Source organism: Hemiscyllium ocellatum, chromosome 1 (genome assembly GCF_020745735.1).
Source record: "Hemiscyllium ocellatum isolate sHemOce1 chromosome 1, sHemOce1.pat.X.cur, whole genome shotgun sequence".
In the NCBI taxonomy this organism is placed as follows: Eukaryota; Metazoa; Chordata; class Chondrichthyes; order Orectolobiformes; family Hemiscylliidae; genus Hemiscyllium; species Hemiscyllium ocellatum.
Genome location: NC_083401.1, coordinates 146933407 through 146946907, shown reverse-complemented (window position 1 = coordinate 146946907; position 13501 = coordinate 146933407). Strand labels below are relative to the sequence as shown.

The window sequence follows — 13501 nt, the reverse complement described above, 5'->3', positions numbered from 1 at the left end:
CAAGTCCACACCGACCCGCCGAAGCGCGACCCACCCATACCCCTACATATACCCCTTACCTAACACTACGGGCAATTTAGCATGGCCAATTCACCTAACCCGCACATCTTTGGACTGTGGGAGGAAACCGGAGCACCCGGAGGAAACCCACGCAGACACGGGGAGAACGTGCAAACTCCACACAGTCAGTCGCCTGAGGCGGGAATTGAACCCAGGTCCCTGGCGCTGTGAGGCAGCAGTGCTAACCACTGTGCCACCGTGCCGTTTGTTTCTTTTAAATGAAAATGTGATTATCTCCTTAAATTTCAGACAAAGTTTCCCTTCTCGAGGGCCTAGAGTGACCACTCCCATTAATTTATTCCATCAGTTCCTGTCTCAGACACAATGATGTGTAGGCTTGGTTTTACTTGCATTTTTGCATTAGAGGCAAAACTGCATGCAGCTAATTTGGTACCTTTCATAGCTTCCCTCTTTAAACATTTTGTCTTCGAAGATCACTAATGGCCTGAAAGGTTAAGGGCAAGTCTTTGAAATCTGAAGCCTCAGTTCAGATTGCTATAGCACTTGACGACTCCATTTAATATTTTAAATTCTTAGCGCAGCTAAGATTTGGCAGCTTTATCAGAATTCTTGCAGACTGTGGAAAGTCATCATCTCCATTTTTCAAGAGAGAAAAAGAGTCCATTGTGACCTTGCTGAAGAGTGTAAAGTGTTTAGAAAAAATATAAATTGAATTTCGACTAGATGTCTGAGTCATCATAATTTCAAGGCTAAAAGATCTGTTTTTTTCTTTTTGAAATGCTCTTCGGTACGGAGAAGTACATATGAATCTGTGATAAGTGAATTTTAATGAAAAGAAAATAATAACAGCATTTTTAACTTAAAATAATGCATTTTTCAATCCCAGTTAGGGGTGTGCAATCTTTTATCAAAATGGGTATATTAAACAGTCACATTTACACTCTCACTTTCGTGAATCTTGTAAACTTTCACACATTCTCTCCCTTTCTTGCAAACTGAAATTTCATAATAAAGTCAGGTTTACTGTCACTTGGTAATTTTAATGTTTATTTCAGCACATAATTAGCAGCAATTTGAATGAAACAAAAATTTGTTTGCAGCCCTTTTTCCTGCATCCTCAAACCAGTCTTGCAATGTCTGGTGTTTATGAACAATTTTCTGCTTTAAATTCATTGGTGATTTGAATGTATAGTATCATATCAGCTGAGTAAGAGTAGTGAGCATGTACCAGTCAGTCTGTTGGTATCTTCAGGTCTGGCCTCATTTCTTCTGCAATTTTTTTTCATTCCAAATATATCTGGCACAGACTTGAGAACTTGTACCTCTGAGTCATCAAAGTTTGTCCTCTTTTGGGGATCATGAAGGATGGTGATGGAAGAACCAGATTCAACAAAAGAGTATCTGCAAAAGGTCTCTCACCATCTTTGTAGTAGAAAAGGGGAGGAGACCTGTGCACAGCAGCAACCAACTCTAGCACTGATTAACATGGTATTGTTGCTACAACTATCCTCTCCAGCCTCTGCTCAGCAGGATTGGCACCTCTCTGACTCAATGTGAGCAGAAAAGCAAGTCTCACTGTTCCTGTTAACTTCCACAATATATTCGTGAGAGCATTCACTGATTGGGGTTTAGGCAATTGCAATTAAAACAATACAATGGGCTAACCTTTCAACACAGAGATTTAGTGTGAACTTTATCTGTAGACCTTCAGTAGTTGCTATCTTAGTTTTAATGGGTATTTTGAGCAATTCTGGTATTGATCTACTCCCAAGCAGATCCTGATGCAGTTCATACCAAATGATGTAGGTATCTAGTTCTCCAAGGGCTAAAGGTTGTAAGTATTTGAGAAAGAGAGTCCAAACCAAGCATGAGGCATTATTTCCAGAGAGATAGAATTGAATAAAAAGTTTAGGCTTAATTTATATTGCACCTTAGATGGACCGCACAAATACTGTGTGCCATTTTGGTCACTATGGGACGGAGAATATATGTACATTACTTCAACATGAATTGGCAGTAATGCGATTGAAGAATTTAGACCATTATTTGTAGAGCACAAACTTTCCTTACCTATATTGACTAAAACACGATTCCGATCCCAGTAGTTTAAACGGTGCTGCTCTTATACGATTTTCTTATAATGCGGGATTGTACTGGAATGGAAATATCAAGATATATCAGAATAGACTGTACAGGTACTGGAGAAGAAATGTATGGGTCTACATATAGAACATAGAACATAGAAGGATACAGCGCAGTACAGGCCCTTCGGCCCTCGATGTTGCGCCGACCGAATCCTACCTAGCCTATACTAGCCCAATAACTTCCAAATGCCTATCCAATGCCCGCTTAAATGACCATAAAGAAGGAGAGTTCACCACTGATACGGGCAGGGCATTCCATGAACTCACAACCCGCTGTGTGAAGAATCTACCCCTAACATCTGTCCTATACCTACCACCCCTTAATTTAAAGCTATGTCCCCTAGTAACACCTGACTCCATTAGCGGTAAATATGACTCCATTAGCGGTAAAGAAATATCAAGCAATGATTGGCAGACTGGGTCTATTCTCTCTTGGAAAACAATGAAATTGAAGGGTGAAATATTAGAGGTCTTTTAAAACTATAAAGAGTTTAGATAGAGATGGAACAAATGTATCGTCTTGTGGGGAAACAGCATGACTGTTAAGGCTATCAGTAGTCACTGAGAAATCCAATTCAGAAGAAACTTACTATGTAGAGTGGTAAGTGTGTGTGGAACTTGCTACCAGAAGGAGTGACTAAAGCGCATTTGAGAGGAAGCTCAACAAGCTTTTGAAGGAGACTGAATGGGTTTGGTGATTGTTGATTTAATTAAGAAAAGATGGGAAGAGAATCTGCAGTCATTGTTTTTACCTAGAGTATAAACCCTGGCAAGGACTGTTTGGCCTGACTGATCTGATTCTGTGGTTTGTCTTCTTCTAACTCTATGTAAAAATTCTCTGGACATCTTTCGCCCCAGGTAAGCTGATTTGCTAAGACAGGCTATCTATCAACTACTCCAGTGAACCGTCAACACTGGCTTCACTCAATTTTTTTTGTCCTTCGTGATCAAATAACTTTCATTCTCTACAAACCAAATAAATCATAGCCTCTAACTCCTACTTCTGTCTTTCTTACTTCAGAACACTGAAACATTTTAATCTGTAGTAACAGACTAATCAAAACAGTTGGAGTCACAAGTGGCTTAAAGTAGTTTTTGAGAAGCAACAGTTCAAATATAGCACAAGCAGATTAAACATAGTGAATACATGACCTGAGACTGCTATGAGCATCTATTGATCACAAATTGGGCACAGAAAGGCCTGCTTTCTATTGCCTGCGTAATGACCCCTACCACAACTTTAGGCTGACATTAAACTGAAGCTAGACATCCTAAAGAGCGTTCTCCCTTTGCCTGTGCTTTTTGCTTCTTGAGTTTTTAAATATATTATGTTTTCAAACAACATGTTCAGACAAGCAATAACGCTAATATGGAACAGGTGGATTTTGAATTGGTCTTCTGGCAAAGATGTAGGGACACTACCACATTGACACAAGGACCCTATTGTTTCTTTATATACTTTATTTTTAGGGCCAGTTATATCTGTACATTTATTAAGGGGCAGGTACAGGTAGTTCTCCTATAACTGAGTAGTCGCAATCCTGTGTGATGCCATGTTATGGAAAATCATACAATAGACAGAAAAGGGCTTGTGGGAAAAACAGGGTTCTGAGCGAACCAGCAAAAATACCAGTAAAAATTGAAACAAAAACAGTAGTTAGCCTAACACAAACTTGTGCACAGTCCGAATATAGTACTGTATGGTGCAATTCATCAGAATCTTCAACTGATTACTCTCGGTTGGCATCTATACCAGCTGGCTGCACTACATTCTAACCAGTCTTCTGATCCCATCCAATGATAACACTGCACAAGTCAGATCACAGAATGAAACCTGCCTTGATGGATCAAGGGCTGAATCTTAATTTCTTTCAGTAAAGTGTCAGTTTTGTCAAAATATTTGGAGGGTTTCACATCATGATACTTGGGGATGTCTATCACCTTATTTTACATAACCCGCCTGATTTATTATCTAACCCACCCTTTGGTGACCCTCTGACACATTCTAGCACCATCATATCGTGTGCCATTTCCAAAGCAACTCTCCATGTCCTGGATGTCCCAGAATTGACCAAATTCCGTGGTGCAGCACCATTTTTAAAACAATATTGTGCACCCAGACAAGAGCTGTCAGTCTGGAGTTGCCATGCATGGTTCCTGACATTTGCCCTGGACGTGGCAGATAGTGGAAAATTGGTGCCTCTGTTTGTGGGTAGGGACATGGAGATGCTGGGGATGGGCTGATGCAGAGATTGGACATCCTTTTCTCCCAGGCCAACAGAGGGTACCATTCTGCTGGAACCATGCCAACCCTGGATCATGGTTACCATCCAGGCCAGTGCTGTCTCAACCATCTGAAGGAATGCACAGAATGTAGGAAGAAGATCAATGACCTTCTCCACTTTGCCAGTGAAACTGCCACCGTCTTCTCATTGATACCTCACACTCACTCTGTCTCTGCTACTGAACCCACCATTTTCTGCAACATCTTCCCCATTCCCATCCTCACTAACATCTGACCCCGACTAACCCTGAATCTCTTCCGCACAGCTGATTCACCCCCTCGGACATCTCTGCAAATGTACCAGAAGTAAGTCTGCCACCCACTTCTCTCTCCTTCACCCACTATATGCAGAGTTTCCTGACTCTGACCACCCTGAGCAGCTGACTGACCATGTCCATGCTCCTGTACTGGTATTTTTTCATGGTTGATTAGCATAGTGATTAGTCACTGAAACAGATTCCTGTGACTGTGCAGAAATTCTTTAGCATTTAAACATATTTTTGAATGAAAAGACAGAAAAAAAGCTCTTAATTGAAATGACAAAGCCAAGTTTCAAACTGCTCTTCAACGCTATCCTTTTACTGTTAGTCAATTCCAGTAAAGTTTTACGCTCATCTCAACTTTAAATTTTTAATCTAACAGTTTGTTCCCAGCTTCTTGTCCTCAGGCTGTAGAGCCATTTTCACAATGCTTTTCCAAGTCCACTAGCACAAACATTTCACAATACTTTACGCAAAGCTCTTCATGAGAAAGCACACAAGCTGACTGATCACATGATGCCAACGCAGAGTCCAGCGCGACATCTAGTGACCGGGGTCAGAATCGCATAACAGTGAACAGGTGTTCGCTTTATCAAAAAAATGTCAGCAATTCACAAATCACATTACAGAGAAATCGCGTTTAATAAACAAGCATTTTAGGAAAACTACCTGTACCCAAAATGTTACCTCTTCTATCTCTTATCTGTGGTCATCCTTCTGCATGGTGGGTCAGTGGTTAGCACCACTGTCTCGGGTTTGATTTCCATCACGGGGCACTGTCTGTGTGGAGCTTGCACATTCTCCGTGTCTTTGTGGGTTTCCTCTGGATGCTCTGGTTTTCTCCCACAATCCAAAGATGTGCAGGTCAGGTGAATTGGTCGTACTAGATTGCCCATAGTGTTAGGTGCATTAGTCAAAGGTAAATATAGGGTAGGGGAGTCGGTCTGGGTGGGCTACTCTTTGGAGGGTTGGTGTGGACTTGTTGGGCCAAATGGCCTGTTTCCATACTGTAGGGAATCTAATCTAATCTCTTGCCAAGGTGCCATAATAACATTAGTTGGCTTGTTGATTTAATTATGGTGCATGAGATCCCACAGTAGCACCTTGAACGTCTTACAAACAGGCCTGTACACTCCTGAACAGATAAAGGCTGTATACTGTCCAGTTTCTTTATTAGCTCTGGCAGATTGCTATGCAATCCTTTTTGATGAGGAAGAGGGTTAGTAGGGGCTGTTACCATAAAATGCAGTTAATTTCATAATATTTTATGAAGTCGTCATGTAGCCCCTGAGATCAGAATCATGTCTTAAATTTAGTAGTAGGATTAAGGTCAGACATCAAGAGATAGATGTAAAAACATGCTGGAAATCTGAAACAAAAATAAAATCTGCTGCAGAAACTGAGCAGATCTGGCAGCACCTGCAGAGAGAGAAAACCAAAGTTAATATTTCAAGTTCAATAATTTATCTTCAGAAATGATACAACAGATAGATTGTGCCAGACCTGCTGAGTGTCTCCAGCATCCAGCGTATTTTGTTTTCAATCGTGAGATAGCTTTGCTGTAGGACCAGAATCCGTCCTATTTGTTTTAGTGCTAATTGTGCCCAAGTTCTCTACAGCTTCTGCTACTGAAATTAGGTATTTGGAGTTTTAAATTTGAGATATTGCAATTGGATAGTTGCAGGGTATGGAGATTTTGAATTAATTTTAAAATTTTGTACCATTGGTTTGCTGTCTTTTATCACTAATGTAGAGAAGAAGCAAAGACTTCCGTTACAGAATGCAATTCGTAACCCTAAAACATCCCAAAGAACTACATTGTAAAGAATGTTGTGTAGACCTTAGTTCCGAATATAATGAAGAGGCAAATTATTTGATTTCGGTGATGGTGTTTGAGGGATAAATATTGCTCAAGGCAATATGGAGAATCCCTACTTCTCCTTGAATAGTATCATGGGAGTTTTATAAACACCAGAGGGTGCATGTGTAGCCTTGATCTAACATCTCATCCAAAGCATGACATCTCCACCAGTTCAGTGCTGATTCAGTATTGCACTGGCATGTCAGCTGAGATAGATCATGTGCCCAAGTCTCTTGGATTTGAACTCAAAACTTTTTGATTCAAAGGCAAGAGGGTTATCCCTGTGCCACAAGCAATAGCTGGCTCAGCAGCAAATTATTTTTGGAATGCAATGGTACATAGTTAACATTTGGGAGCTGTAAACTTAGGAAGAAAAGACTTTCCATAGCAAAAATACAAATACACCTTTTTGAAACATTTACAAAGATATGATTTCTCACAAATTAGAATTTGTAACTTAATTATTATTTCATGAACATTTGCTTTAGTGACATTTCCTTTTTCTTTTCAGGCTCTACACCGAATTTGTTGTCTATGCAGCAGCCTCTCTCGACTGGACATGGAGCACCTCTGCAGAACAGCAGTACTGCTCCAGAATGTCATCAGCAAGTGCCAAGTAAAGCACCACTTGCCCCCACGGCTGGACTATACAACTTTACTTATTACCAGAATAACTACCAGGCACCTGTCCACAACGTTGTCAGACCTTCTTTATGTCCTACATCCTTGGGTACTCCTCAAGGACCTGGTCAGATGCACACTGCACTTCCCTTGGGTCCTAATTTGATCACTGCCAGCCCTCAGTTCGACCCTGCATTTGTAAGCACTCCTCCACAAGTTGGTTATGTTCCAAATCTTGGACACTATCCTGGTCAAGTTCCTTACAATGTACCTTCTCAAAATACTACTCAGGGTATTCCTCCCAATTCTTCTTATCCTGGCTTCTCTTATCATACAATGCCTGTTTTCAGTACCCAGTACAATGCTCATTTAACCTCACAGACTCTTCATCCTGCTACCAGACAGCCTTTAGTTGGTGTTTTACCCGGTCATGTGAAACCATTGCCTGAAACTGGGCAGAGACCCATTCAAGCATCTTTTCAGCCTTATCCGGCTGGCGATGCTGCTGCGTCATGGCAACCCTTATCCAGAGCTTCGATGACAACATCAGCAGGGCCTGTTACCAATCCGCTTGTTGCTGCTTCCTCTCCAAATAGCCAGACCAGTGCAGGTAGGGGGTATTTTCATTTTTTTTTCCCAAGGCAGTGAATATGAAATAAAATACATAGTGGATGTTTGTTTGAGTTTGATCGACAGCCCTGTGTAATTTACCCTGTATTGACAAATCTATCGAGTAGATACTAAAATTTACAGATATTCTTTAGTTATTTAAGTATTTCAGGTTCATAGAATCATAGAATCCCTACAATGTGGAAACAGGCCATTTGGCCCAACAGGTCCACATCAACCCTCTGAAGAGTATTCCGACCAGACCCATTCCCCTATTATTCTACATTTCTCCTGACTAATGTACCTGGCCTGCACATCCCTGAACACTATAGGCAATTTAGCTTGGCCAATTTTCCTACCTTAAGATTTAGAGCATTTTAAAAAATGTTACATGTATCTTTATGACATTTTGAATGTCTTTTGTTTCCAATAATTTCTGGAGTTCTGTTAAATTGGCATGGTGGTTCAGTGGTTAACACTGATTCCTCACAGTTCCAGGGATTTGGGTTCAATTCCAGTCTCGGGAGACTGTCTGTGTGGGGTTTGCATGTTCTGTCCATGTCTGCGTGCTTTTCTGCTGGTTGCTTCGGTTTCTGTCCACAATTGAAAGATGTGCAGGTTGGGTGGATTGGACATGCTAAATTACCCATAGTGTTCAGGGATGTGTAGGTTAGATGCATTAACCATGAGATGAAGACAGTGATGCAGATGCTGGAAACCAGATTCTGGATCAGTGGTGCTGGAAGAGCACAGCAGTTCAGGCAGCATCCAACGACTGATGAAGGGCTTTTGCCCGAAACGTCGACTTCGCTGCTCGTTGGATGCTGCATTAACCATGAGAAATGCAGGATTACAAGGATAGAGTTGGGGGATGGGTCAGGATGAGATGCTCTTCAGAGAGTTGATGTGGAGTTGTTGGGTGGAATAGCCTGTTTCCATACTAAGGGGATTCTATAAAAGGTTCTATAATAAATCAGTAGCTTTGAACTAAGTTGTTTTACCAAAAAAATCAAAAATACATTATAAGATCTTGTTACAATGCACTTTGTATTAAATTTTATTTAAAATGAATAAATTGTTTTTATATACAATATTCCTTTGTTAAATTGTTATACAATGCCTTTTATCCATATTCTTTTCTTATTGACAATGAAGTAGGAAACTACTTAAACCAAATTAAAGAGGAGGTAAAATGAAAGGAGTTTAACCAGGATGGTTAGATTTGTCAAGCCCTGGGCCCTGGAGGGGGTCTCCTGAGCTAATATGGGTATATATACAATGCTCCCGTTCCTTTGTTTGGGAGGTTTGCGCCGAGCATAGCTGTTCTGTATTTTGAGGTTTTTTTTGTTTTTTTTTGCTTTTCTTTCTTTTGTTTTGGTGTTGCTTTACACAGTGTAGGGTTTGTTTTGTATTATAGGGTAGGTTAATAGTTTGTAGACAGTAGTTGTATTGTAATTTGTGTTTTTTCTTTTTGATTATACTGATATTTGTTTGATTTGTATTTTTCAATAATTTTATATGTTTGTAAAGTTTAAAAAGAATTTGCTAATAAATATATTTATAAAAAAACATGAAAGGAGAACCTTATGAGAACTGCAAGCAGGAGTAGACAACTTGAGTTTGTTTTGCCATTCATTATGATCATGACTGATGTCATGTTGGCATCAACTCCACTTTCCCCTTACCACAATTCATCAACTATTGCTAATTTAAAAATCTATCTAACACTTCCTTAAATTTGCTCAATGTTGTGCTGTCCACTGCACTCTGAGGTAATAAATTGCAGCAGTACACCTTTTTGAGGCAAGTAATTTCTCCTCCTCTCTCTTAAATTTGCTACCCTTTCTCCTAAAACTGTGAGCTCGCATTGTGTATTACTCCACAACAGAAAGTTGCAAATAAGACCATAACGGAAAGGGGAGTTTTGGTTGGCTATTAGATGTTGCATATCTGCCTAAAACTGTAGAATAAGTGGAATAGATAGAAATTCCGGACAGAAACCCTGGTTCATTTCCTTTTCCCTAATTGTAGAGCTGAGGCAAAGGTCATTACTGCTATCTTGTTTAACATGCTAATTAAGTACAATTACTATGCTTAGCATGTGCGATCTGCCAAATTAACTATTTGTAACTTCTTAAATAACAAATTTTGATGACTTTAACAGCCGCAAGGCCTTTGCTTTTGGCACTTCATTTTCTCATATTTTACATTTTTATTTTACGTTTTTATTTATGTTTGATTTTTTTCTGTTGCATATTCGTCATAATTAGCTTTTTTTTTGCATTGTATGCTTGACAGAGTTATTGTTTAAAGATAAAGGCAAAACATTTAAGTGAGAAATGAAAGGTTGGTCTTTGACATTTTTAGTCCCTTTGCCTCAGCCATGCAACTGGATGCATTTTGAGCTTGGCAATCTGGCTAGCAGTGATGCCCATCTACATCAAGGGAGATAGAAAGCAGGAAGCTGTAGGCCACTTATAAGGCATCAATGGGAGCATGAAGGATTTCATGGTTAAGACAGTAGTAGCAAGACATGTAAAAAGTCAAAATACAATCAATGAGAGTTAAGCTGGTTTTGTGAAAGGGATTTGATAAATTCATTAGAAATTGTTTGTGACTGTAACAAACTGCATAACTGAGGTGAGGAGGTATTTGTTCACTCAGCATTGTTAACCTTTGGAGTTTACTTCCACACACAGCAGTGTCATTGTATATATTCATGGCTGAGGTACATTTTTGGACTACATGAGAGTCCAGGGTAATGGAAGGTAGTCGGGAAAGTGGAGTTAAGGTCGCAATCAGATTAGCTATTGTTGCTTTGAATAGTGCTATAGGCTTTCAGGGCCAAATAGCCCACTGAGTCTATTTTTATATTCTTAAATTATCAAGTGACAAATGCTATTGCTCCCTGACGGCTTCCATTCTTTGCTTTCTTATGGCCTGTCCCTATATTGTCCATCACTAGGAAGTATGAGAACCATGGGTAGGCACAAGAGGAGAAATCATCAGATAAATTGAAATAATTTTAACTTTTTAATTTCACAACACAAGTTGAACATTAGGATCTATTTGAGAACAATGTATGAAAGACATTTGAAGAAGTCTAGTATTGCTTATGTAATTTCAGCAATTAACCTTTTAAAGCATTATTTGTCTCAGGGCATTAACTGAGCCTTCTTAAAGTAATGAAGGGACTTGACATGTCTGTGTAGTTAGACAGTTTGTATTACATTTGGTTGAGGAGAACCAGAAGACGTGCATCAGTTATTTAAGCAGAGAACTGGGTTCGATGTAAAAAAAAGACTGGAACCTCTGAAACAAGTTATTGTGCAGTTACTGGATGTCTACTCTGGCAATGCAGAAAGAAGTTGGCAGTTTCCCAGCCGAGGTTCAGCTCAGGGAATTTATGTGGGATGTTATATGAAATTCCGCATGCTGCCTGTGAGATTCCAGCCCTCATTTTTGTCACCTTCAAAATTCCCTAAATTTCCTCTCTTCCCTTTTGAATTGGTATAGTTTCCAAGCTTTTCTTGCTCATGGAAGGTGATATGGCCGCTCGTTGCTGGGTTGCAGCAGTTTAAAGATTTTCTGATCTTTAAATGCAACAAAACTATGGAACAGATTTGACGGACCATCTGCTTATGCGGTGTGTCTTTTTTTTCTGTCTTAGATATATTCATTCTTCACAGTAATTGAATGCAATTCATTGTACTGCTAAATGTGACTGTCTTAAATGGTATTTTAATTAAAACATTTCATGCTGTGCCAAGAAAAATTAAAACTTTGCTTCAGTAAGGTTGGAACGATTTCCTTCTGCTCCCTGTCCCCAACCACTTTGAGCCCACCTGGGAGTCCACCATTAATATTTAAATTAGCCTAACCCACACGATTTACTAGAGCCCATAATGTAGGGAGACAAGCAGTTGTGGCATATTGGAAATCACAGCTATCATTTGATCTGTGGCCTGCTACAATTTTGGTTTTTTTTTCACAGTATTGTGTTTGATTTATTACTATGTCTCAACTGGATACTCTCTCTCAATTGTTTGCAGTCAAACTCTGTTCTGCATTTAGGTCCACCCCTTTCAATACCCCATCATATCAACCAAAGTTATCTACCTGACAGAGCGAAAGTAGCAACACTTCCAGTCATTGGAGCACCTCTTGCAAGGAGACTACCTTCCTCAGTTGATCCACCAGTATCATCCTCTGCATCACCAGCACCTGCTTCAGAAGCACAAGACGGTAAATACTGCTGCATTATCCTATTTACCTTTCTTCTCTTCTACTCCCACCCCATAAACACATTAAAGATCAATTTATGTTATTTGTTGCTAATAAGCTGTTTGGCATATATACTTTGAACGTAATCCTAAGCAAATTGTTTTTCTATTTTTATTCCTGATTTGACTTTGCTCTCAGCATTTTATTCTTTCTCTCTTTTCATTATTTCCTATTTTGTCTGCTACTTTACATATTTTACTTATTTGGCTAACTCTTTCATATACTAAATTTAACAATTCTACCTTTTCTTTCTTTCCGTTCAAGAACAAAAGTTTTGATCTTGCTGAAAATTGTTTGCAGTGTCCTGTTGTTTAACCAGGAGTGCGCCAGTGAAATGCAACTTTTCTATTCATCAGGATGCATCTGCAGTTGTTAATCTGTTAAAGCACCTTTTTGCCTCCATCTTCATTACTCTTGTTGGCTATAAAACCTATTCAATTTTTCAGCTGGTATGGTCCTGACCTTCACCACTTCAACTCCAATTTCAGTTACATCACTCTGCAAATTTTTGCTATAAATTCTGTGTTACGATTGAGCCCTCCAAAATCACCTGATGAAAGAGCGTCGCTCCGAAAGCTAGTGTGCTTCCAATTAAACCTGTTGGACTATAACCTGGTGTTGTGTGATTTTTAACTTTGTACTTTGAGTTTAGTTGTCTAAGTCCAATTTATTGAATTCACCTAATTGAGCCCCTTTTTAAAACTCAATTATTTAACCAAGACCATTTCGATTTTTGTTTTTCTGATCATGTCTCCACAGTGTGCCTCAGAACATTTTCCAGACAGCATGTACAGCAGTACCCTTTGTCCTACTCCTTCAATTCAACAGTACATTATGAGAAAGTCAGTTTCACAAAATAGTTTTGTTCACCTCCAGCCCTGTGGTAGTAGATATATTTTGTGAACTCCTTCCTCTATGACGGACTCCAGTGAACCCAAATCCCACTTACCTGGCTTTCAGAGTGCACGTTCATTGAAAACACCCACAATGGGCTGATGCAACCCTAGTAAACTCTGATCCTGGTTCTGCTGAGTGAAATTGCAAACTCCTGCTTTCAGTATTCAGGTTTGCGGCCCTGTTGGCTGAGTGTTAGCCATGGAGTTTTTAGGAGCTCATCTTTTAACCTCTGCAAGATTAAATGTTTTTTTATTCATTCATTGGATGTGAGCATTGCTTACTGGGTCAGCATTTATTGCTCATCCCATTAGATACAACTCAGGATATATTCGAATAGTTTTTAGGTAGTAGTGAAATAGGAATGAATGGTTGATAGCTAGAAGAAATTAATGCTCAATACACTGCTTCTCTATTCTGAAACCTTCGGGTAGATCTCTCTAACTACTTTTTTAATTTTTATTATTCTTAGTTCAACTTTTAGTTTAGATTTTTTTTGTCAGTCTGTTTGGACATTTTGTGG

At 39.4% G+C, this 13501-nt stretch overlaps 1 protein-coding gene across 1 annotated transcript in view; it reads left to right on the top strand.

Annotated features, from left to right (window-relative positions):
• The window catches only part of LOC132816792 (protein transport protein Sec24B-like), a 129937-nt gene that overhangs the window by 18131 nt on the left and 98305 nt on the right, over positions 1 to 13501 (top strand). The window contains exons 2-3 of the mRNA XM_060826746.1: positions 7082 to 7801; positions 11875 to 12045. Coding sequence (XP_060682729.1) covers positions 7105 to 7801; positions 11875 to 12045 — 868 coding nt within the window. The 5' untranslated portion in view covers positions 7082 to 7104. The remainder of the gene's footprint in view (positions 1 to 7081; positions 7802 to 11874; positions 12046 to 13501) is intronic.